This window comes from Oryctolagus cuniculus, chromosome 13 (assembly GCF_051225735.1).
Source record: "Oryctolagus cuniculus isolate XC-2025 breed Fujian yellow rabbit chromosome 13, ASM5122573v1, whole genome shotgun sequence".
NCBI lineage: Eukaryota > Metazoa > Chordata > Mammalia > Lagomorpha > Leporidae > Oryctolagus > Oryctolagus cuniculus.
This window is the reverse complement of record NC_142879.1, coordinates 39191053-39214925: the sequence shown is the minus strand read 5'-3', so window position 1 is coordinate 39214925 and position 23873 is coordinate 39191053. Positions and strand designations below refer to the sequence as shown.

Sequence of the window (23873 nt, the reverse complement as noted above, 5' to 3'; positions counted from 1 at the left end):
TCCAAAGTGAATGCAGGGGCCTTTCCACTGCTTTCCTAGGGAGCTGGATAGGAAGTGGAGCAGCCAGCTCATTGGTGCCAATATGGAAGAGAGAGAGAGAAAGGTCTAAGGTCTTCCTTTCTCCGTTGGTTCACCCCCCCAACTGCCGCTGCGGCCGGTGTGTTGCTGCCTGCACGCTGTGCTGATCCGAAGCTAGGAGCCAGGTGCTGGACTGGAAGAGGAACAACCAGGACAGAATCCGGTACTCCAACTGAGACTAGAACCTGGGATGCCGGCGCCGCAGGTGGAGGATTAGCCTAGTGAGCTGCGGCGCCGGCCTGTAGGTGGTGGATTTACCCATTAATGCCACAATGCTGACCCTGGAAAACACGTTTTTTAAAGTTTTTTATATTTCTAAAGCTGGCCTAGGGCGGACATTGTGGTGTAGTGGGTTAAGGCATGGCATGTGAGGTCATCAAATACTGGTTTCTCTACTTCCTATTCAGCTTCCTGCTAATGAGACCTGGGAGGAAGCAATGACCCAAGCCAAGTGCTTGGGTCCCTGAAACCCAAACAGGAGGCCTGGGCTCCTGGCTTCAGCGTGGCCCAGCTCTAACTGTTGTGGGCAGCCACAAGATCTGTTAAACAGAAATTGTGACTATGGGCATCTGTATCTCATTCTCAATCTTTTGTTTTTTAAGATTTATTTATTTATTTGAAAGGCAGAGTTATGAGGAGGGGGGGGGAGGGAGGGAGGGAGGGAGGTCTTCCATCTGCTGGTTCACTCCCCAAATTGCTGCAACAGGTAGAGCTGGGCTGATCCAAAGCCAGGGGCCAGGGACTTCTGGATCTCCCACACGGGTACAGGGGCCCAAGAACTTGGGCCATCTTCCACTGTTTTCCCAGGCCACAGCAGAGAGCTGGATTGGATGTGGAGCAGCCAGGACTCAAACTGTATACGATGTGGGCACTGCAGGTGGCGGCTTTACCCACTAAGCCACAGGGCCAGCCCCTCATTCCCAAAGATAAAATTCCTTTTTTTAATTTGACAGAGTTATAGACAGTGAGAGAAAGAGAGAGAAAGGTCTTCCTTGTGTTGGTTCACTCCCCAAATGGCCGCCATGGCTGGGCTGCACCAATCCAAAGCCAGGAGCCAGGTGATTCTTCCTGGTCTCCCACGCGGGTGCAGGGGCCCAAGCACCTGGGCCATCCTCCACTGCCCTCCCGGGCCACAACAGAGAGCTGGACTGGAAGAGGAGCAACCGGGACTAGAACCGGCGCCCATATGGGATGCCGGCGCCACAGGCAGAGGATTAACCAAGTGAGCCACGGCGCCGGCCTCGGAGATAAATTCTTAACATTCTATTAATTAGTATGATGTCTGCTATGTATTATTGGGTAAACATTCTTTATCAGATTAAGGAAGTTCCTTTCTATTCCTAGTTTGATAGGAGTATTTGCTGGGGCCAGAGCTGTGGCATACTGGGTTAAGCCAACATCCTCAGTTCTGTCATCCTATATGGGTGCCGGTTCAAGTCCCAGCTGTACCATTTAAGATCCTGTTCCCTGATAACGTGCCTGGGGAAACAGCAGAAGATGGTTCAAGCACTTGGTCCCCTGCACCCATGTAGGAGACCTGGATGAAACTCCTGGCTTTAGCCCAGCCCAACCCTGGCCATTGCAACTATTTGGGAAGTGAACCAGTGGATAGAAGATCTCTCTCTTGGAGCCAGCACTGTGGTGTAAATAGGCTAAGCATCCGCCTGTGGCGTCTGCATCCCTTATGGGTGTACCGGTTTGAGTCCCAGCAGTTCCTCTTTCGATCCAGCTCCCTGCTGGTGGCCTGGAAAAGCAGTGGAAGATGGCTCATGCACTCACTTTGGGCCCCTGTACCTGCATAGGAGACCAGGAAGAAGTTCTCGGTTCCTGGCTTCAGATCAGCTCAGCTCCAGCCATTGTGGCCAGCTGGGGAGTGAACCATCAGATGGAAGATCTCTCTGTCTCTCCCTCTCTCTGTAACTCTGCCTCTCAAGTAAATAAATAAATCTTAAAAAAAAAAAAAATACCTCGGTCATCTGACTTCCAAATAAATAGTTTTGCAAGATGTTTTTTGATATTTATTGAAATGATCTTGTGGATAATCTTTTTTTTTTTTTTTTTTTAAAGATTTACCCATTTATTTGAAAGGCAGAGCTACAGAGAGGCAAAGGCAGAGAGAAAGGTCTTCCACCCGATGGTTCACTTCCCAAATGGCTGCAATGGCCAGAGCTCTGCTGATCCAAAGCCAGGAGCCGGGAGCTTCCTTCAGGTCTCCTAGGCAGGCGCAGGAACCCAAGGACTTGGGCCATCCTCCACTGCTTTCCCAGGCCATAGCAGAGAGCCAGGGTGGAAGTAGAGCAGTCAGGACTCGAACTGGTTCCCATATGGGATGCCAGGCTTTACCCACTATGCCATAGTACTGGCCCTATAGATAATCTTTCTTAATGTGATTAGTCACACTTAAAATTTTATTAATATATGATTATTTTTAAGTCTTGTTAATCAGTTAATACACATTTAAGGCATTTTAGTAGTCCATTTAAAGGATAATAACACACACTCCTAAAACCTTAGTTGCTTTAACAGATAAATTTTTTCAAAAAATTTTCCATCATAAAATGCAATGTACATTGTAATATTTTAAAAGAAAAATCAGGGTTGCATTTGAAACTTTTAAAAAACTGAGAGTAGAAACATTGGGTCTTAATTTAACACAGGATCAGTAAAATTGCTGTAAATACTGAGAAACATTTTGAATGCTCTTCGTCTTATTAATACTCCATGCAAAAAACAAAAAGCAGCAACTAATCTTGATGATTTCAAGATTATTATTCAGTATTTAGTACTGCATATTTCACTCTATGTAATGGGGATCCCTCTCCTTTCTCTTCTTGTATTGTATGCAATTCTGAAACTGATTGAGTCATGAAAATCATTTGTGGTGGTGACTTTAATGTATTAAAAACGTTCTGTGTTCCTTTCTGACTGGATTACACCCTGGATTGAAAAGTCTTCCTTGTGGTAGTTAGATGCAGTTTCAAACATGAATAAACTTTTTGTTTTTCCTAATTAAAAAAAAAAAAAAAAAAGTCTTTTTGTAAAACAGCCTGACAGTTCCTCAAAAGGCTAAATAAACAAGGAGTTAGCCCAGCAATTCCTAGGTATGTACTCAAGACAGTGAAAGCACGTATCTACATAAAAACTTCTATCTTCTATGTACATGTTTACAGTAGTCCTACTCATAACTAACAAGGGGAAGCAATGTTCGTGCCACTAGCTGAAGAATGGGTAAGCGATATGCGGCACGTAGAATCTGAGCTGCTGTTTTGGCTTAGCAAGCTACAAAGCTGCTGCTTGTGATACTGGCATTCTGTATCAGCGCACTGGTTTGAATTTTGGCTGTTCTGCTTCTGATCCAGCTTCCTGTTAATGTACCTGGGAAAGCAGCAGAGGATGGCCCAAGTACTTGTGTCCCTGCCACCCATATGCGAGACCCTGACTGAGTTCCAGGCTCCTGGCTTCGGCCAGGCTCAGGCCCGGCTCAGGCCCAGCCATTGCAGCCATTTGGGGAATCAATCAGCAGATAGAAGATCTTTCTCTCTGTCTCTCTCTCTCTCTCTGCTTTTCCCTCTTCCTTTCAAATAAATCTTTTTTTTTTTTTTAGAGTAGCACATAGACACATGGAATTGAGTGTAATAAAAATAAAAGAAACACTGATACATGCTATATCATGGATGGAGCTTCCAAACATTATGCTATATGAAAGAATCCAGCCCCAAAAGGTCACATGTGATGTGATTATATTCCCATTAAATGCCCAGAACAGACAAATCCACAGAGACAGAAAGTAGATTAGTGGTTGCTTGGGGGTAGGGGTATGAGTTCAGGACACAAAAGAGATGGACTGCTAAAAGGTACAGAGTTTCTTTTGGAATGATGAAAATTTCTAAAATTGATTTTTTTTTTTTTTTTGGACAGGCAGAGTTAGTGAGAGAGAGACAGAGAGAAAGGTCTTCCTTACATTGGTTCATCCCCCAAAATGGCCGCTACGGCCAGCGTGCTGCGCCAATCCGAAGCCAGGAGCCAGGTGCTTCTCCTGGTCTCCCACACGGGTGCAGGGGCCCAAGCACCTGGGCCATCCTCCACTGCCTTACTGGGCCACAGCAGAGAGCTGGACTGGAAGAGGAGCAACCGGGACAGAATCTGGTGCCCCAACCGGGACTGGAACCTGGTGTGCCGGCGCTGCAGGCAGAGGATTAGCCTAGTGAGCCGCGGCGCCGGCCTAAAATTGATTTTGAACCATAAACTAAAAACCACTGTACTCTCAATTTACTTTAAATGAACCAACTGTATGGCATGTAAATAATTTCTCAAATTTATAAAGAACATTACCCCCTACTTTTAAAAATATTTATTTTTGAAAGATAGAGAGAAAGACAGAGTAGTCTTTCATCACTGGTTCACTACACAAATGGCCTCAACGGCTGGGGCTGGACCTGGGCCAGGCTAATCCAGGAGCCAGGAGTTCCTTCTGGGTCTCCTATGTGGCTGCAGGGGCCATCCTCTGCAGCTTTCCCAAGCACATTAGCAGGGAGCTGGATCGGAATTGGAGCAGCTGGGACTTGAACCGGCACCCATATGGGATGCCTGCACTGCAGGCTAGGGCTTTAACCCACTGTGCCACAGCACTGGCTCCAGAGCATTACCCCTTAAACATGTTTCTATAATTAAGAATGTTCTAGGTTGCCATATGGAGGGTGACTGTGCTGTGCAAAATGGATTGTTTTGAAGGATGGCTAACTTGTAAGCTGATTTCTGCAGATATCCATAGTCCCCAAAGTAGAAAAGGACTAACAAACATTATAGGATAACTCTAACAACACATACAGAGATATGAAATCAATGCTCACAGTGGTGGACATGGGGGAAAAAGGAGCAGAGACAGCACAGTATCTAGTTTCCCAATAGTTTAAAAAATGATTAAAACAGAGCTCTCAGAGAGAACCCCTTTTCTGACTCTCGTATTATTAATGTCCACGTATGACAAGACAAATTATTTGCAAAGCAGAAAAATAATAATTAGAGACTGAGATTTTCAATTCAATATCTATTTCTGTATAATGCTGAGGCAGTCAGAAACTAATGAATTACATATGTATTTTTGTTTTGTTTTTTGAAATGAGAGGGAGGGAGGGAGAGGAAGGGATCTTCCACCCACTGATTCATTCATCAAATGGCCACAGTGGCTGGCCAGTGCTGGGCTAGAATCAACCAAGGAGTCTGGAACTCCACCTGGGTCTCCCAGATGGGTGGCAGGGGCCAAGTACTTGGGGTAACATCTGCTGCTGTCCTAGGCACATGAGCAGAAAGCTGGATTGGAAAGCACAGCAGCCAGGACTTTAACTGGACACTCCAATATGGAACAAAAGTGTTGGCTTAACTTGCTCTGCCACAATGCTGGCCCCTCACATGTACATATTACTTTGTATTTGCATGTATAATTTTACAAATTTGATTACTTAATTTTAATTTAAAAGACAGAGAGACAAACAGACTGAAAGATCTTCCATAGGTTGGATGTCTCCCCAAGGCCACAACAGCCAGGGTTGGGCCAAGCTGATGCCAGAAGCCAGGAGCTCCACCCAGGTTTCCCACATAAGTAGTAGGGATAGAAGTACTTAAGCCATCATCTGCTGCCTCCCAGGGTGTGCAGGAAGCTGGAATCAGAAATAGAGCTGGGACTTGAACCCAAGAACTCTGATATAGGATGCAGCTATCTCAAATGGTATCCAAATGCTTGCCAAATGCTACCTTGCCAAATGCTCCCTCTAGGTATATGTCATTTTAATATATTTAAAACATATTTGCTTAATCTCAAATAGGAAAGGCATATTGAAATTAATATGCTTTGACAAACATATCCTGACTTTAATATACTATGTGGTTTCAGGGCTGGCATTGTGGTGCAGGAGGTTAAGCCACAGCCTGCAACACTGGCATCCATATGGATGCCAGTTTGAGACTCAACTTTTCCATTTTTGATACAGCTCCCTGTTAACACACCTGGGAAAGAAGCAGAAGATGGCACAAGGGCTTGGGCCCCTATACCAACGTAGGAGACCTGAAAGAAGCTCTGGGCTCCTGGGTTCAGTTTGGCCCAGTCCTGGCTGTTGTGGCCATTTGGGGAGTGAACCAACAGATCGAAGATCTCTCTGTCTCTAACTCCATCCTCCAAATAAATAACACTTTAAAAAAAGAAAAAAAGGTTATAAGGAATAAATAAAATATACACCAAAATAATTTGTAATTCATATTTCTGGAAGGATTGCCAAATTTCTCAGTCTTTTTTTTTTTTTTTTTTTTTTTAATATTTATTTGAGAGGTAGGGTTAGAGAGAGAGGGAGAGACAGAGGGAAAGGTCTTCCATCCATTGGTTCACTTCCAAAAAGGCCACAAGTGCTAGAGCTGAGCAGATCCAAAGGCAGGAGCTTCTTCCAGGTCTCCCATGCGAGCAGAGGGGCCCAAGCACTTGGGCCACAGCAGAGAGCCGGATTGGAAGAAGAGCAGCTGGGACACGATCTGGCACCTGTATGGGATTCCAGTGCTATAGGCAGAGGCTTAGCCCACTATGCCATAGAACCCAGCGGCCCCTGAAAGTCTTCTTAATGATAGATTTTGAGACAGTAAAAATAAAATAAACATATTCTAATACCAAAAGGATCTTCCTTTTGCAAAGAAGGAATTAAATTTATTTGGTAATCTGTATTTGTCCCTAAGATACTCTGCAAAATATCAGTTCATAAATAACACAGCAAATATTGGGGCTGCCGCTGTGGCACAGCAGGTAAAGCAGCTGGATGGAAAAACCTCTCTCTCTCTGCCTCTGCAACTCTACCTTTCAAATAAATAAATACATTTAAAAATAATAATACATCAAATAGGATAATAGGTATTTAAACAAAAATACACAATTCTTTTTATTTTTAGTACCTTTATAAGGTATCATACATATAATACATCAGTAGAAATGGTAGTCTTTATGATAACTTCCATAATTTACATTTTAAAACTAATCTTAGCTACTGGCTTTGTTAAAGTGGGTTAAGCCACTGCCTGTGACATTAGCATCCCATATTACAGAGCTGGTTCAAGTCCCTGCTACTCTGTTACTGATCCAGCTCCCTGCTAATGTGCCAGGGAAGGCAGCAGAAGATGGCCCAAGTGCTTGGGGCCCCTCCATCCCCGTGGGAAACCAGGATGGAGTTCCACGTTCCTGGCTTTGGCCCAGACCAAAGGCCACTTGGGAGTGAACCAGCAGATGGAAGATTGCTCTCTAACTGCCTTTCAAATAAAAACATATTAAAAAAAGGAATTATTTTGAATAAAAACCTTTTTTAAGATTTATTTGAAAGAGAGTTACAGAGAGGGGTAGAGGGGAGAGAGGTCTTCCATCTGCTGGTTCACTCCTCAAATGGCCGCAAAGGCCACAGCTGAGCAATCTGAAGCCAGGGGCTTCTTCCAGATCTTCCATCCTCCACAGCTTTCCCAGTTACATTAGCAGGGAACAGGATTAGAAGTAGAGTATCTGGACTCAAAATGGTGCCCATATGGAATGCCAGCACTGCAGGCCGAGGCTTTAACCAGTCACGCCATGGCACTGGCCCTTCTACCTTTGTTTTTAATAAATACAGGTAACAAAATAAAGCTGAACATACTTTGGATACAACCAGTAGTTAGCACTTCTTCAAAACGTAGCATAACTGTAATAGTATTCATTTTATCTGCTGTTCTAAGCAATTTAAATTTTAGCTTTTCACTAAAATATATATGATATATGCTTTTTCTTCTTTTTTTAAGCATATATTATTCTACAGCAATCTAACATTGTGGCCTTGTTCTTATCTTACGAAGCTTAACTTCAGGTTTATGTTTAAAAAACAATCTTTTTTTTTTAAGATTTTATTTATTTATTTGAGAGGTACAGTTATAGACAGTGAGAGGGAGAGACAGAGAGAAAGGTCTTCCTTCTGCTGGTTCACTCCCCAAATGGCTGCAACGGGCACAGCCGTGCTGATCTGAAGCCAGGAGCCAGGTGCTTCTTTCTGGTCTCCCATGTGGGTGCAGGGGCCAAGCACTTGGGCCATCTTCTACTTCTTTCCCAGGCCACAGCAGAGAGCTGGATTGGAAGAGGAGCAGCTGGGACTAGAACCAGCGACCATATGGGATGCCAGCATGCAGCGGGAGGATTAACCTACTGTGCCATGGAGCTGGCCCCAAGGACGATGCCTTGATAAGAAAAAACCACTATAGTACATTTTCTTGCCTATTGTGTGAAAACATAATGGAGGACTTTTTTTACGTGGGAGGCAGAGCGAGGTGAGGGAGGCAGGAAGGGAGGGAGGGAGGGAAGGAGTAGGAGGGAGAAGGGAAGACAGGGGAGAGGGGGAGAGAGGGAGAGATGGAGGGAGGGAGGGAGAGATGGAGGGAGGGAGGGAGGGAGAGATGGAGGGAGGGAGAGAGCTATCTTCTATCTATTGTTTCACTCTCCAAATGCCCAGGGTAGGTCAGGCCACAGGTAGGGGTCAGGAACTCCAATCTGGATCTCTCATGTGGGTGGCAGGAATTCAACTACTTGATCATTACTGCTACCTCCAAGGTACATTAGAGGGAAGGTGGATTAGTAGCAGAGGCAGACTCCATTCCAGGCACTGTGACACGGGATTGAGCGACATGTGACATGTTAACCCATTGTGCCAGAAGCCTGCCCCAGTGAGGGACATATTTCAACCATTTTATTACCAGTGGTCATGTCATGGTTACCAACTAGAAATTTTGCTAAACTCTTGGGTGTTCTGTACTATGACAATCAAGATACTAATATAAGTAGAAGGTTTTTGATTTAAGACAAGTTGGAGATCTTCTAAAATCTATTGTTTTCTGTTCTTTTGGTGGCTGTGGAAGTTTCATATTTTCTCTGGACATCAATAGACATCCAGTTTTTTTTTTTTGCTTGTTTGTTTTTTTGACAGTCAGAGTTACAGACAGAGAAAAAGGTCTTCCTTCCGTTGGTTCACCCCCCAAATGGCCGCTATGGCCAGCGATCAGAAGCCAGGAGCCAGCCCCCAAATAGCCACTGAACTATAACTACAATGCTTCTATGAATTTTGCCATTTTTTAAATTCTGGTATATTCTTTGAATCTACCACACCACTGGAAATATTTACTGTATTCATACTAAATTTTGTTAAAATCTAACCAAAGGAAGAGAGTTTCTGGGTATTTAGGTCATTTTAGCTCACAGGCTTAATTTTTGTTTTTTATAATTTGTGGAGACTTATCATCATCTTCTGTGGCCATGGACTCCATTTATTTATATAAACACAGACCCTCTTGCCTTCTTTTATTAACATAAACCCTGGGGAGCCGGCACCGTGGCGCACTAGGTTAATCCTCCACCTGCGGCACCAACATTCCATTTGGGCGCCAGTTCTAGTCCCGGTTGCTCGTCTTCTAGTCCAGCTTTCCGCTATGGCCTGAGAAAGCAGTGGAACATGGCCCAAGTTCTTGGGTCCCTGCACCTGCATGGGAGACCCAGAGGAAGCTCCTGGCTCTTAACTTCAGATCGGCACAGCTCCGGCCATTGCAGCCATTTGGAGAGTGAACCAAGGGAAGGAAGACCTTTCTCTCTCTCTCACTGTCTGTAACTCTACCTGTCAAATAAATAAATAAAATTAAAAAAAATATATATATAAACCCTGCTTGGCTGTGATTATTTGCCTTTTTAATATACTGACAAATTCTATTTACTAATGTTTTATTTAGGATTCTTACATCTATGTTCATGAATGACAAGTGCTGTGATTCTCCAGTAAAGTCCTTTGGGGTCCTATCTCAGAGCATGGAAAGTTTGCCAACTTTCCCCAACCCCTGATTGGTTTTTGGACTCTAATTTTCATCTTCCCCTCTCCTGTAAGCCTTTTAAGAATACCACTCAGCTGGCTGGTGTCGAGGCTAAATAGGCTAATCCTCTGCCTGCAGCGCCGGCACACCAGGTTCCAGTCCCAGTTGCTCCTCTTCCAGTCCAGCTCTCTGCTATGGCCTGGGAGTGCAGTGGAGGATGGCCCAAGTGCTTGGGCCCTGCACCCGCATGGGAGACCAGGAGAAGCACCTGGCTCCTGGCTTTGGATCAGCGCAGTGTGCCGGCCGCAGCGGCCATTGGGGGGTGAACCAACGGCAAAGGAAGACCTTTCTCTCTGTCTCTCTCTCTCTCACTGTCCACTCTGCCTGTCAAAAAAAAAAAAAAAAGAAAAGAAAAGAATACCACTCAGCTTATCTATCACCTTCTCTGTAACTTGCAAAAGCCCCCAAGGAAGAAGTAACCTTAAATGCCAAGTTCTCACTTCCTTTTATTTTTGTAGACTAAATACCTGTAATTCTTTGATGTCTCATTAATGCTCTGATGTCTACAATTAGGTTATTTGAATATTTCAGTAAGAAAGGTTAATCCAAATCACTGAGTCTACCATTACAAAAAGCAGAAAGAATCCCTAATGTTTCCCTAATAGTATATAATAGTATATTCAAATTCTTTAGGAGTGTGTTTCTCGCTCCACTTTTAACTTGAGTGAATGCCATGTCTGAGTTCTGTCACAGAGATGAAGAAAAGGAATGAGGAAACAGACCTTGCATTAATCCCCTGTCAAAATATGCATCTTACTTCTTCATTCCACTGTATTTGCCAACTCTAGGTCTAGAGCCTCTTCAGGGGTGCAATGCAACCCCTGGTAGCCATGGTTTTTGTTTTCATCTAAAAACATGCCAGAAAAAATTTTGAAAGCTCATGTTGTTAAGCAGATGGCTTTCATTTTTACTATTTACTTCTTTTCATAATTCACATTTTGTGTGGAATTATAAAAGGTAGGAAGAAAATGTGCTCAGCCTACCATTTTAAAGTAGAAATTTCATTAAATTTTTTTGTTAGAGATTTTATTTATTTATTTGAAAGGCAGTTAGAGAGAGGCAGAGGCAGAGAGAGAGAGAGAGAGGTCTTCCATTCCATGGTTCATTCTCCAGATGTCTGCAAGAGCCGGAGCTGGGCCGATCTGGAGCCAGGAGCCAGGAGCCAGGAGCTTCTTCCCGGTCTCCCATGTGGGTATAGGGCCATGTTTTACTGCTTTCCCATACCATAGCAGAGAGCTGGATTGGAAGAGGGGCAGCCGGGACCAGAACCAGCGCCCATATGGGATGCCAGCGCCACAGGCGGAGGATTAACCTGTGGTGCTATGGAACCAGCCCCTTGGGCCATCTTCCACTGCTTTCCCAGGCCATAGCAGAGAGCTGGATTGGAAGTGAAGCAGCAGGACTCTAACCGGCACCCATATGGGATGCAGGCACTGCAGGCAGTGGCTTTACCTGCTACATCACAGCGCTGGCCCATTCACTAAATCTTTAAAATGTTCATGTACTTTTAGACCTAGGCATTCTATCTTCTAAGAATTTATCCTAGGATTTTGACTGTTTTTGCCACAAAGAAATAATAAATGAGTAGATATGCTGACCTTGATTTGAATGTTAACACAATGGCTACATGTGAAAACATCATCACATGGCACTCATTAATATGTAAAGCTTTTATTTGTCAGTTAAGAAAAGAATTTGGGCCTGTGCTGTGGAATAGTGGGTTAAAGCCCCAGCCTACAGTGCCAACATCCTATATGGGCGTTGGTTCAGTTCTGGCTGCTCCTTTTCCAATCCAGCTCTCTGTTATGGCCTGGGAAAGCAGTAGGAGATGGCCTAAGTGCTTGGGCCCCTGCATCCTTATGAGAGACCTGAAGAAGCTACTGGCTCCTGGCTTTGGATCATCTCAGCCCTTTCCATTGCTGTCATTTGGGAAGTGAACCAGTGAAATGGAAGACCTCTCTCTCTCTCTCTCTCTCTGGCTCTACTTCTTTTTGTAACTCTTTCAAATAAATAAAATAAATCTTAAAACAAAAGAAAAGAATTTACCCCACAGATTGACACCAAAAAACACAAAATCACAAAGCTATATGGATAAGGATATTTACTGGAGCGCTATGTTCATAAAATAACACAAATATACATTAATAGGAGACTGCTTAGATTATGGTACAATACAGTAAAAAGACAAGTCAATACATATGACAAGGGCTGACACTGTGGTATTCACAGGTTAAGCCTCTACCTGTGATACCAGTATCCCATATTGGTGCTGGTTTGAATCCTGGCTGCTCTACTTCCGATCCAGCTCCCTGAGAATGTACCTGGGAAAGTAGTGGAAGATGGCCCAATGCTTGGACCCCTGCCACCCACATGGGAGACCAGAAAGAAGCTCCTGGCTCCTGGTTGTAGCCTTGGCTGTTGTGGCCATCTGGGGAAGTGAACCAGCAGATGGAAATTTTTTTTCCTCTCTCTCTCTGTAACTCTCTCAAATAAATAAGTAAATCTTTGAACAAAATACATAATTCGTTAGAAGACATATAAATTCATTTGTTAGAAGATAATTTTTATTTTTTTTAATTTATTTGACAGGTAGAGTAATAGAGAGAGAAAGAGAGAGAGACAAAGAGAAAGGTTTTCCTTCTGTTGGTTCACCCCCCTAATGGCCTCTATGGCTGGCGCTGCGCTGATCTGAAGCCAGAAGCCAGGTGCTTCTTCCTGGTCTCCCATGCGGGTGCAGGGGCCAAGCACCTGGGCCATCCTCCACTGCCCTCTCAGGCCACAGCAGAGAGCTGGACTGGAAGAGGAGCAACTGGGACTAGAACCCAGTGCCCATATGGGGTTCTGGCGCCACAGGTGGATGATTAACCAAGTGAGCCACAGCGACAGCCCCTAGAAGATAATTTTCAAAACTACATGATCCTCCACCTGAGGCGCTGGTATCCCATATGGGTGTGGGTTCTAGTCCCAGCTGCTACTCTTCTGATCCAATTCTCTGTTATGGCCTGCGAAAGCAGTGGAAGATGGCCCAAGTGCTTGGGCTCCTGCACCCACATGGGATATCAGGAAGAAGCTCCTGACTCCTGGCTTCAGATTGGCAAAGCTCTGGCTGTTGCAGTTATTTGGGGAGTGAGCCAGAAGGAAGACCTTTCTTTCTCTCTCTCTCTCTCTCTCTCTCTCACTGCAACTCTACCTCTCAAAAAAATACAATTTTTTTTTTTTTTTTGGACAGGTAGAGTGGACAGTGAGAGAGATACAGAGAGAAAGAAAGGTCTTCCTTTTGCCGTTGGTTCACCCTCCAATGGCCGCCACGGCCGGCGCGCTGTGGCAGGCGCATGCACTAATCCGAAGGCAGGAGCCAGGTGCTTCTCCTGGTCTCCTATGGGGTGCAGGGCCCAAGCACATGGGCCATCCTCCACTGCACTCCCTGGCCACAGCAGAGAGCTGGCCTGGAAGAGGGGCAACTGGGACAGAATCCAGCGCCCTGACCGGGACTAGAACCCGGTGTGCTGGTGCCGCGATGCAGAGGATTAGCCTAGTGAGCCGCGGCACTGGCTGATTTCTTTTTCTTTACATTTAATATCTTTTTTTTTTCTTTAAAGATTGTATTTATTGGCTGGCGCCGCGGCTTACTAGGCTAATCCTCCACCTTGCGGCACTGGCACACCGGGTTCTAGTCCCGGTCGGGGCGCTGGATTCTGTCCCGGTTGCCCCTCTTCCAGGCCAGCTCTCTGCTGTGGCCAGGGAGTGCAGTGGAGGATGGCCCAAGTGCTTGGGCCCTGCACCCCATGGGAGACCAGGATAAGTACCTGGCTCCTGCCATCGGATCAGCGCAGTGTGTGGGCCGCAGTGCACCAGCTGCGGCGGCCACTGGAGGGTGAACCAACGGCAAAAGAAGACCTTTCTCTCTGTCTCTCTCTCTCTCACTGTCCACTCTGCCTGTCAAAAAAAAAAAATAAATAAATAAAAAAAATAAAAATAAAAAGAAATCCATACATTAAATATTATTTTAAAAATCTGTATTCCTCTTTAAATTATCCCTCTTTAGAATTTTTATAACAGGAATTGTTACTTTCAATCATATATAGGACAAACCAAGCCAATGAGCCCTCTTCTACAGAGCTCTCACCTGCCAAGAAGGCAAATCACTATCAAAATAGGTCTGTTTGAAAACTGCTTAGACTCAGTATATGCAAGCCTAATACCTTAAGGTATAAAACTCAGACATAAGTTCTAGCTAGAGAAATTAAAGAGAAATAATTAAATTATGCACAAGGATGGAAGCGATGAAGAGATCAAAGGAAACACAGAAGAGGGGGAGAGCACTGAAAGGCACAGAATAAAGGGGAGACATGAGAATGACGGGAGCAGGGTCAGCATGCACCTTTCTCTGTTCAGGATATGCAATAGGAATACGTGGTGGCTGATCTTCTTCAACCTTTGACAGCTTGTCTACCTAACATTATTGATTTCACATTATGCTTAATCTTGGTCTTCAGTTTACAATTTCATCAAATGAAGAGGTTGAATTAGATAATTTAAAGTCTTTTTCTTTCTTCTTTTTTTTTTTTTTAAGATTTTATTTATTTATTTGCGAGGTAGAGTTATAGACTACTAGGTAGAGTGAAGACAGCGAGAGGGAGAGACAGAGAGAAAGGTCTTCCATCTGCTGGTTCACTCCCCAAATGGCCACAATGGCTGGAGCTGAGCTGATCCGAAGTCAGGAGCCAAGAGCTTCTTCTGGTTCTCCCCTGTGGGTTCGGGGCCCAAGTGCCTGGGCCATCTTCCACTGCTTTCCCAGGCCATAGCAGAGAGCTGGAAGGGAAGAGTAGCAGCCGGGACTAGAACTGATGCCCATATGGGATGCTGGCACTGTAGGCAGAGGATTAACCTACTGCGCCACACAGTGCCTGCCCCAAAGTCTTTTTCATGGAAAAATTTCTATAATGCTAAAAGAGGACTGTTTTTCATTTATGTATCTATTTGTGCAATTATTTATCTACACCTACTCCCATTTAGATATCTATGTGTGTAACTGTTTATCCATACCAATCCTCTTATTATCCCAGAGATGATAGTGCTAAGACTTCCCATCCCTGCACACATGACAGATATTGGAAACCGTCACAGTATTTTCTCCCTAAGTCTAATCACCAAGCCCTCTCTTTTCATATCATGCAGCCTTTTTCAATCACCTGGAGATGGTACTTAAGATAAAACCTACTTACCACATTACAAATTCTTAGTACATGAAGTTCACTACAATATAAAGACTTTAAGTCACTATTTTCTTTTCTTTTCTTTTTTTTTTTTTAAGAATTATTTCATTTATTTGAAACAGAGTTACAGAAAGAGGCAGAGCCAGAGAGTCAGAGATCTTCCATTCTGCTGGTTTACTCCCAAAATGACCATAACAGCCAGAGCTGAGCTGAGCTGAAGCCAAGAGCCAGAAGCTTCCGGGTCTCCCATGCGGGTACAGGGGTCCAAGGATTTGGGCCATCTTCTACTACTTTCCCAGGCCATAGCAGAGAGCTGGATCAGAAGAGGAGCAGCCAGGACTTGAACTGGCACCCATATGGGATGCCGGTGCTGCAGGCTGGGGTTTTTAACCCACGGCACCACAGTGCCTGCCACAAGTGAATATTTTCTACAGTTTTTTCAAACCCTGCTAATTATCTTTTATGAATAAAACTGCTCATTTTTTTGACTCATTAGCTTAATAAAACAGGGTATAAACTCTAACAAGACAACCTAAAGTTGGCAACTTACATACTTCCTGATTTACTTTTTCTGAAATACTCTTTTGTAACCTTTGTCAGTACAACTTCCTTAATCAGAGGAGTCAATCCAAGGGATTCTACATTCATGCAAAACTGACGAAGTACCTACCATACCCATTTTTTTTTTTTTTTTTTGAACAGGCAGAGTGGACAGTGAGAGAGAGAGACAGAGAGAAAGGTCTTCCTTTTGCCATTGGTTCACCCTCCAATGGCCGCCATGGCCGGTGTGCTGTGGCAGGCGCACCGCGCTAATCTGAAGGCAGGAGCCAGGTGCTTCTCCTGCCTGGTCTCCCATGGGGTGCAGGGCCCAAGGACTTGAGCCATCCTCTACTGCACTCCCTGGCCACAGCAGAGAGCTGGCCTGGAAGAGGGGCAACCGGGACAGAATCCGGCACCCCAACCGGGACTAGAACCTGGTGTACCGGTGCCACTAGGTGGAGGATTAGCCATCTACCATACCCATTAATCCTATTCAACTATACAGTCAACACTGCATTGTTAATCTATGTGTTGAGTATAACGAGAGCTAAATGACAGAGGATGAGGATTTGAAAATAATATTTACCTCATGGGTTTTTTTCCGTATTTTTTCATCATTAGATATAGAAGGCCTCACCATTTTAAAAGCAGACAAGCAAATAGGGAAAAAGAAACCCTTACCAGTTTTTCTGCTTCTGTGTTCATTTCCCTTAATTTCTTGATATGTTCCTTTTTAATCATGAGAATTTTTGATAATTTAGTCTACAAAGAAAAAAAAAAGTTTTAAAATAGAGGCACTTAAGCTTACCAGACACTAGATTTCCAATTTTTCACTAAGATATTTTATAGATTTGAGTGTTTCAATAAGTATAGCAAATCATTTTATTTTAGATAACAAGAAATATTGTTTTAAAATACACTGTAACTAGCATATGTTTAAAGAACTAAAATGTCAACCTGAACAAGCATACACCGACTCAAAATAGAAAAATTTGTAGGTCAATTAGTATAGTAATTGTAAGGAAGTGAAGCACAAATGTTAAAATTTGTAAATTCAGAGTGTTTTTTTAAAAGATTTATTTATTTGAAAGGCATGTTCACAGAAGAGGGAAAAACAGGGAACGAGAAAGAGAGAGAGAGAGAGAGAGAATCAATCTAAGATTGATATCTGCTGTTCATTCCCCAAATGGCCATAATGGCTGGGGCTGGGCCAGGCCAAAGCCAAGAGCCTAGCAGTTCATCCAGTCTCCCATGTGGCTGCAGGATCCCAAGTAACTAGGCCATCTTCTGCTGCTTCCTGAGGCACATCAGCAGGGAGCTGAATTGGAAGTGGAACAGCTGGTATCCAAACTAGCACTCATATGGGATGCCAGCATTCCAGTGGCAGCCCAAACCACTGTGGTGCAACACTGGCCCCCACAGTTATTTATTTATTTTTTTTCAAATTAGCCATCATTAGAAAATGCCAGTGACCAAACTGATTATTTTATAGAAACAAAGAAAAGAATAAACATTTATCCTACCTTTTTTTTTTTTCTTTTTTTTTGGAAAGGCAGAGTGGATAGTGACAGAGAGAAAGAGAGAGAAAGGTCTTCCTTTGCCGTTGGTTCACCCCCCAATGGCCGCTGCGGCCAGCACACTGCGCTGATCCAAAGCCAGGAGCCAGGTGCTTCTCCTGGTCTCCCATGCGGGTGCAGGGCCCAAGGACCTGGGCCATCCTCCACTGCACTCCCGGGCCACAGCAGAGAGCTGGACTGGAAGAGGAGCAACTGGGACAGAATCTGGCGCCCCGACTAGGACTAGAACCCGGGGTGCCGGTGCCACAGGCAGAGGATTAGCCTAGTGAGCAACGGCGCTGGCCTATCCTACCTTTCTTAATACAAACTATACCATTTAGGTAACCAAATAATATATTAGGAGATTTTGTTTTTCTCATAAACTATTTTCACTAGTAAGAAAAAAAGGAGGAGGAAGACACAATGAGAATTCCATTTGCAACTAACAAATGAATTGACCTAGGATTGATAATCAATGGCAGCTAACATTGAAAAAAAAGATAAAACATTATGGGTCTCTTATCAGAAGACAAAATCTAGAAAGGTACATTAGTCACATTAAACAAATAAACAAACCAAAGAAGTAACACAAATCGAACCAGATCTCTAGATCCATTTAGCAACTTGCAAAAGGAGATGAAAACTTATGCCTACACAAAATCTCACACATAGATGTTCATGGTAGCTCTATTTATAACTGCCAAAACTTAGCAGCAACCAAGATGTCTTTCAGTAGGTGAATGGATAAACTGCGGTGCATCCATACAATGAAATATTATTCAGTGCTGAAGGAAAATGAACTGTCATGTCATAAAAAGACAAGGAGGAACTTCAATGCATGTAAGTAAGTGAAAGAAGTCAATCTGAAAAAGACACATATTGCATGATTCCAATTATATGACTTTCTGGAAAAGGCAAAACTATGAGCAGAGTAAAGATTCAGTGGTTGCCAGGGTTCAGGGAGAGGAATGAAAAGGTAGAGCATGGAAGAGTTTTAGGGTGCTGAAACTGCTCATTATGAAATTATAATGGTCGATACTTATAGTACTACACATATGTCAAAACCCTTTAGGCTGGCGTTGTGGCGCAGCGGGTTAAAGCCCTGACGGGAAGCACCAGCATCCCACATGAGCGCCCGTTCTAGTCCCGGCTGCTCCCCTTCTGATCCAGCTCTCTGCTATGGCCTGGGAAGGCAGCAGAGGATGGCCCAAGTTCTTGGGCCCCTGTACCCACATGGGAAACTCGAAAGAAGCTCCTGGCTCCTGGCTTTGAATTGGCGCAGCTCTGGCCGTTGTGGCCATCTGGGGAGTGAACCAGCGGATGCAAGACTTCTCTCTCTGTCTTTACCTCTCTCTGTAACTCTTTCAAATAAATAAAATAAATCTTAAAAAAAAAAAAAAAAAACCTTAAAAAGTTTGATACCAAGAGCTCTTTTTAAACCCAAGACATCACATTAAGATAATAAAGAAGGGGCTGGCATTATGGCGCATATGGACACGGTTCTAGTCCTGGCTGCTCCTTTTCCAATCCAGCTCTCTGCTATGGCCTGGGAAAGCAGTGAAAGATGGCCCAAATCTTTGGGCCCCTACACCGCATGGCAGACCAGGAAGAAACACCTGGCTCCTGGCTTCGGATTGGCACAGCTCCAGCCATTGCGTCCATTTGGGGAGTAAACCAGTAGATGGAAGAGCTTTCTGTCTGTCTCTCCCTCACACTGTCTGTAACTCTACCTCTGAAATAAAATCTTTAAAAAAAAGAATAAAGAAAATCCATAAATTTGTTAAATAGAAACTGTGATAGCAGGCATCCAGATCTCATCTCTAGTCATAAAGAGAAATTTTTTAACATTTCACTAATAAGTATGTTTTCTATATGTTATTTGGCAAATATTCTTCATCAGATTAATGAATTTCCCTTCTATTCTTGGTTTGATAAGAGTATTAGTTTAATTTTGTAAGTTTTTTTAATATTTATCAAAATGATCTTGTGAATTTACTTTCTTAATATGAATTACACTTAAAATTTTATTAATGTAAGATAAATTTGCTAATACTACAATATTATCTTCAAGAGTCTTGTTAGTCATTTAAAACACATTTATTTATTTATTTATTTTTTAAGATTTATTTATTTGAAAGGCAAAGCTACTGGCAGAAGGAAAGACAGAGATCTTCCATCCATCCACTTGTTTACTCCCCAAATAGCTGCAAGGACCAGGGCTCGACCAGGCCAAAGCCAGGAGCTTTTTCTGGGTCTCCCATGTGGGTGGCAGAGGTCCAAACTATTGGGTCATCTTCTACTGCTTTCTCAGGTGCATTAGCAGGGATCAGAATTGGAAGTAGAGCAGCCGGTACTTGAACCACTGCGGTCTAACCCACTGTGCCGGCCCCATTTAATATATATTTAAGTCAAGTTAGTAGTTCATTTAAAGGTTAATAATATATACTCTTAAAACCTTAGCTGCTCTATGGAACAGAGAAGGGGAAAATTGCTTTGTCTTTTTGTAAAATAGCCAGCAGATCCTCAAAAGGCTAAACACAGAGTTACCATATGGCCCAGCAATTCTACTCTGAGATATATACTCATGAAAATGAAAGCATTTATCTACATAAAAACTTGTATATGTATATTCATAGTAGCCTTGCTCATAATGACCAACAACCAACCATTCAGAATTTCATAGAACATAGGCTACAATATTTAAGTCCTTAAAATATCATAAAAAGAAGAATCCAAATCCAAGAAAACCCCACCAAAAAGACTGATGTCCTTTTTGGCTTTTTTATTTTTAACAGTTTTTGGAAATAGCATAGATCCTAAAACCCACACAATAAAACAATGTCACACAAAAATATTTGGTCACAGGGCCTGGGGTTGTGGTATAGTGGCAAGGCCACTGTCTGCAACACTGGCATTCAATGTGGGTGCTGGTCTGTGTCCTGGCTGCTCTGCTTCCACTCCATCTTCCTGCTCAAGGCCTGGGAAAGCAGTAGACGATGGCCCAAGCCCTTGGGTCCCTACCACCCAAGAGGGGGACGTGGAAGAAGCTCTTTGCTCCTGCCTTCAGACTGGCCTAGCCCAGCCTTGACCATTGTGGCCATCTGGGGAGTGAATCAGTGGATGGAAAATCTCTCTCTCACTCTCTCTTCCACTCTATAACTCTGCCTTAAAAAAAAGTCTGGTCACAGAAAAATTTTCAACTTTAACACAACAAAGGAAAACCTAGTTTTTAAACAAATAGCAAGATATTCAGAGCAATTCTTACCACTTGGATAAGGAATTCTACTGGAAAACCACCCAGTGTTTCAGTGTCAGAACCAGATATTTTACTTCTCCAGGGTGACTGTCCTAATAAAGGATCATTATCCTATGGAAATAAAAGGTAATCATTTAATCAGTGATTGCTCAAATAAAGTAACTTATTTTTAGGAAAATTGAAAATCCTATTGCAATTATTAAAATCCAGTAAGAACAAAAATATTTGACAACTTAAAATATATGGATACCTCAAGTTGTAATAGATGTGTACTTTACTGGAACATAGTTCATATTCATAAAAATAAAATTACTGATGACATCTCTAAAATATTACTTACCGTAACTGGTGACTGGAGGGGAGGAGTATAATGTAACCGTGGTGGGGTCATAAGAAATCGAGAAGGCCGCTGTTTTTGTCCAAAGGCAGCAATTGGCATTGTCTCATGAGGTTCATTACTCTTTGAAAAAAGAGAATAATCCACATAACTTAAAGAAATTTACCAGCTATTCAAGCTTTATAAACAATGTATTTCAGCCTGAGATACATACTCAGACATATACTATACTATATTATAGTATTAAAGCTTATTCTGTGGTTTAGTATTTCTATGACAAGATATAATTCTATAAAGATCAAGGGCTACAAGTTAAATCAGAATATGAAAACAATACTTTGCTGCTAAAAGACAGAACACACACAAGAGAAGAATTAAGAGAAGAAAAAGACTAAAGGATTGAAAGAGTTCAGAGAATCAAAGATTAAAATAAAAGCCTTCTATGACTACCTCTGGCATTCTGCATTTAGACTATCAGAACATATCCTACTGCAGTTAAAGTCAACTCTCACTTTGCCCCCAAGAAACATTTGGGTGATCTCAAAACAGAAAGTATACCACTGAAATAGAAAGTAATTTACCTTTTTTTGACAGAGGAGATTTGAAGATTTCATTCTTTAATGTAAAAATTTAAGAGTGGTCATTTTGTTCTATACTTAGTCCAAATTTTCTTTCTCTCCTATTGCTCTTCTCTAAAAGGCATGTTTGGGAGATTCCAAGGTGGTAGAATACAGAAAGGGTATACTGCTCTAGGCTAGGGGAAAATAGTCAAAAAACCTGAAGAAAGTACATTCTCAGAGGAGACTTAGAGAGAAAACCACAGTGGAAATTCTACAAAAGGAAGAGGGATGCTGCGGAAGGTGTGGATGCACAGTGACAAGCAGATACACAATACACAATCCTAGCAGCTGAGAGCCAGAGCCAGTGCCAGCTTTGGAGAATGAGGTAGGATCAGACTGCAGGCTGGTGCCACTGGTGATATGGTTCAGGGAGAGCCTGGTGTGAATCCAGCCTGGGTTTTACCTAAGGGGGACAGGGTACCTGCTAACCCAGCAAAGAAAAGGGGCACATTTCTCTCTCCCCATCCTCCCTGAAAACAGCACCCAGCCACCAGCTTAGAGAGGGTGGGTGCCATTTGGACATAAGTAGCAGCTGTGGCGGCTCTTGTGTATGCGTCCAGCAACTGGCCAGGACAAGATGCCACCTTATGGAATACAAGCAGTGGAGGTAGCAGCTCAGCTGTGTGCACCCTGCAACTGGCAGGGAGAAGGCACCACAGTGAAATAAGGAGGGGCTGCGGCCAGTGGCTTTCATGCATGCATGTGATCCACAGATTTTACCAGGTGGAAAAATTTGTGCTCTCCACTGACTTTGAGTCTGGCTGGGAGGATTGACAAGGGGCTGGGTACTCACATGAGACTGTGAGGTAACCCCCACCTCTCAATCTATCACAGGCTTCAGGTTTCAAACTGCCTAGGTGGAGCACCCACAGGCAGCTCGCTCTGTGAACAGGTTAGAGGGGTGGGGCAGATCCTCTGTACTGCATGACTGTGGACTGTGGGAGTCTCGTGTGTTGAGACTGTGGGAACTCTGTGACTGCACAAGAGAGCATTTGATAAAATACAACATCCTTTCATGATGAAAACCTTGAGCAAACTGAGTATAGAAGGAACATTCCTCAACAAAATCAAAGCAATTAATGACAAGCACACAGCCAGCATCATGCTGAATGGGGAAAAGTTGGAAGCATTCCCATCAAGATCCAGAACCAGAGTAATAGAGACAGAGGGAGAAAAAGAGGGTGAGAGACAGAGAGATCAGCTGATCAAGTGATCTATCTGTTGGTTCACACCCCAAACTGTTCCAATGACCAGGGCTAGGCTAGATGGAACCCAGGAGTAAGGAGCTTATTCTGGGTCTTCCATGTGGGTGCATGGGCCCAAGCACTTGGGCAATCTGCGGCTTTCCTAGCCACATTAGAGGGAGCTGGATTGAAAATGAAGCAGGGGCCAGCACAGTGGCTTAGAGGGTAAAGCTGCAGTCTGCAGTGCTGGCATCCCATATGGGTACTGGTTCGAGTCCTGGCTGCTCCACTTCTGACCCAGCTATCTGCTTATGGACTGGGAAAGCAGAAGACGGCCCAAGTGCTTGGGCCCCTGCACTCTGATGGGGGACATGGGAGAAGCACCTGGTTCCTGGCTTTGGATCAGCGCAGCTCCGTCCGTTGCAGCCATCTGGGTAGTGAACCAGTGGATGGAAGACTTCTTTTTTTTTTTTTTTTTTTTTTTTTTTACAGGCAGAGTGGACAGTGAGAGTGAGAGAGTGAGAGAGAGAGGGAGAGAGAGAGAAAGGTCTTCCTTTTGCCATTGGTTCACCCTCCAATGGCTGCCGCGGCCAGCGCGCTGTAGCCGGCACACCGTGCTGATCTGAAGGCAGGAGCCAGGTGCTTCTCCTGGTCTCCCATGGGGTGCAGGGCCCAAGCACCTGGGCCATCCTCCACTGCACTCCCAGGCCACAGCAGAGAGCTGGCCTGGAAAGGGGGCAACCAGGAGAGAATCCGGCGCCCCAACTGGGACTAGAACCCGGTGTGCCGGCGCCGCTAGGTGGAGGATTAGCCTATTATGCCGCGGCGCCGGCCAAGACTTCTTTCTCTCTCTCATTCTCTCTTTTTTTTTTCTTTAAAGATTTTATTTATTTATTTGAGAGGTAGAGTTACAGACAGTGAGAGAGAGAGACAGAGAGAAAGGTCTTCCATCTGTTGGTTCACTCCCCAAATGCCCTCAAGGGCCGGAGCTGCACGGATCCAAAGCCAGGAGCCAGGTGTTTCTTCCGGGTCTCCCATGCAGGTGTAGGGGCCCAAAGACTTGGGCCATCTTTCACTGCTTTCCCAGGCCAAAGCAGAGAGCTGGATTGGAAGAGGAGCAGCCAAGACTGGAATTGGCGTCCACTTGGGATGCCTGTGACGCAGCAGAGGATTAACCTACTGTACC

The 23873-nt window shown here is 43.9% G+C and overlaps 1 protein-coding gene across 8 annotated transcripts in view; it reads right to left on the bottom strand.

The window, feature by feature from the left end:
- Positions 1 to 23873, bottom strand: part of LIN9 (lin-9 DREAM MuvB core complex component) — a 79190-nt gene that overhangs the window by 11979 nt on the left and 43338 nt on the right. For 7 of the 8 annotated variants that reach the window (XM_070055388.2, XM_089311450.1, XM_089311449.1 and 4 more), the window contains 3 exons: positions 20887 to 21006; positions 20556 to 20657; positions 16416 to 16496 (listed from right to left, as the gene is read on the bottom strand). In XM_070055388.2, coding sequence (XP_069911489.1) covers positions 16416 to 16496; positions 20556 to 20657; positions 20887 to 21006 — 303 coding nt within the window. Of the gene's footprint in view, positions 1 to 14521; positions 14791 to 16415; positions 16497 to 20555; positions 20658 to 20886; positions 21007 to 23873 lie in introns of those variants that run through there. The other variant, XM_089311451.1, reaches the window with a different exon arrangement.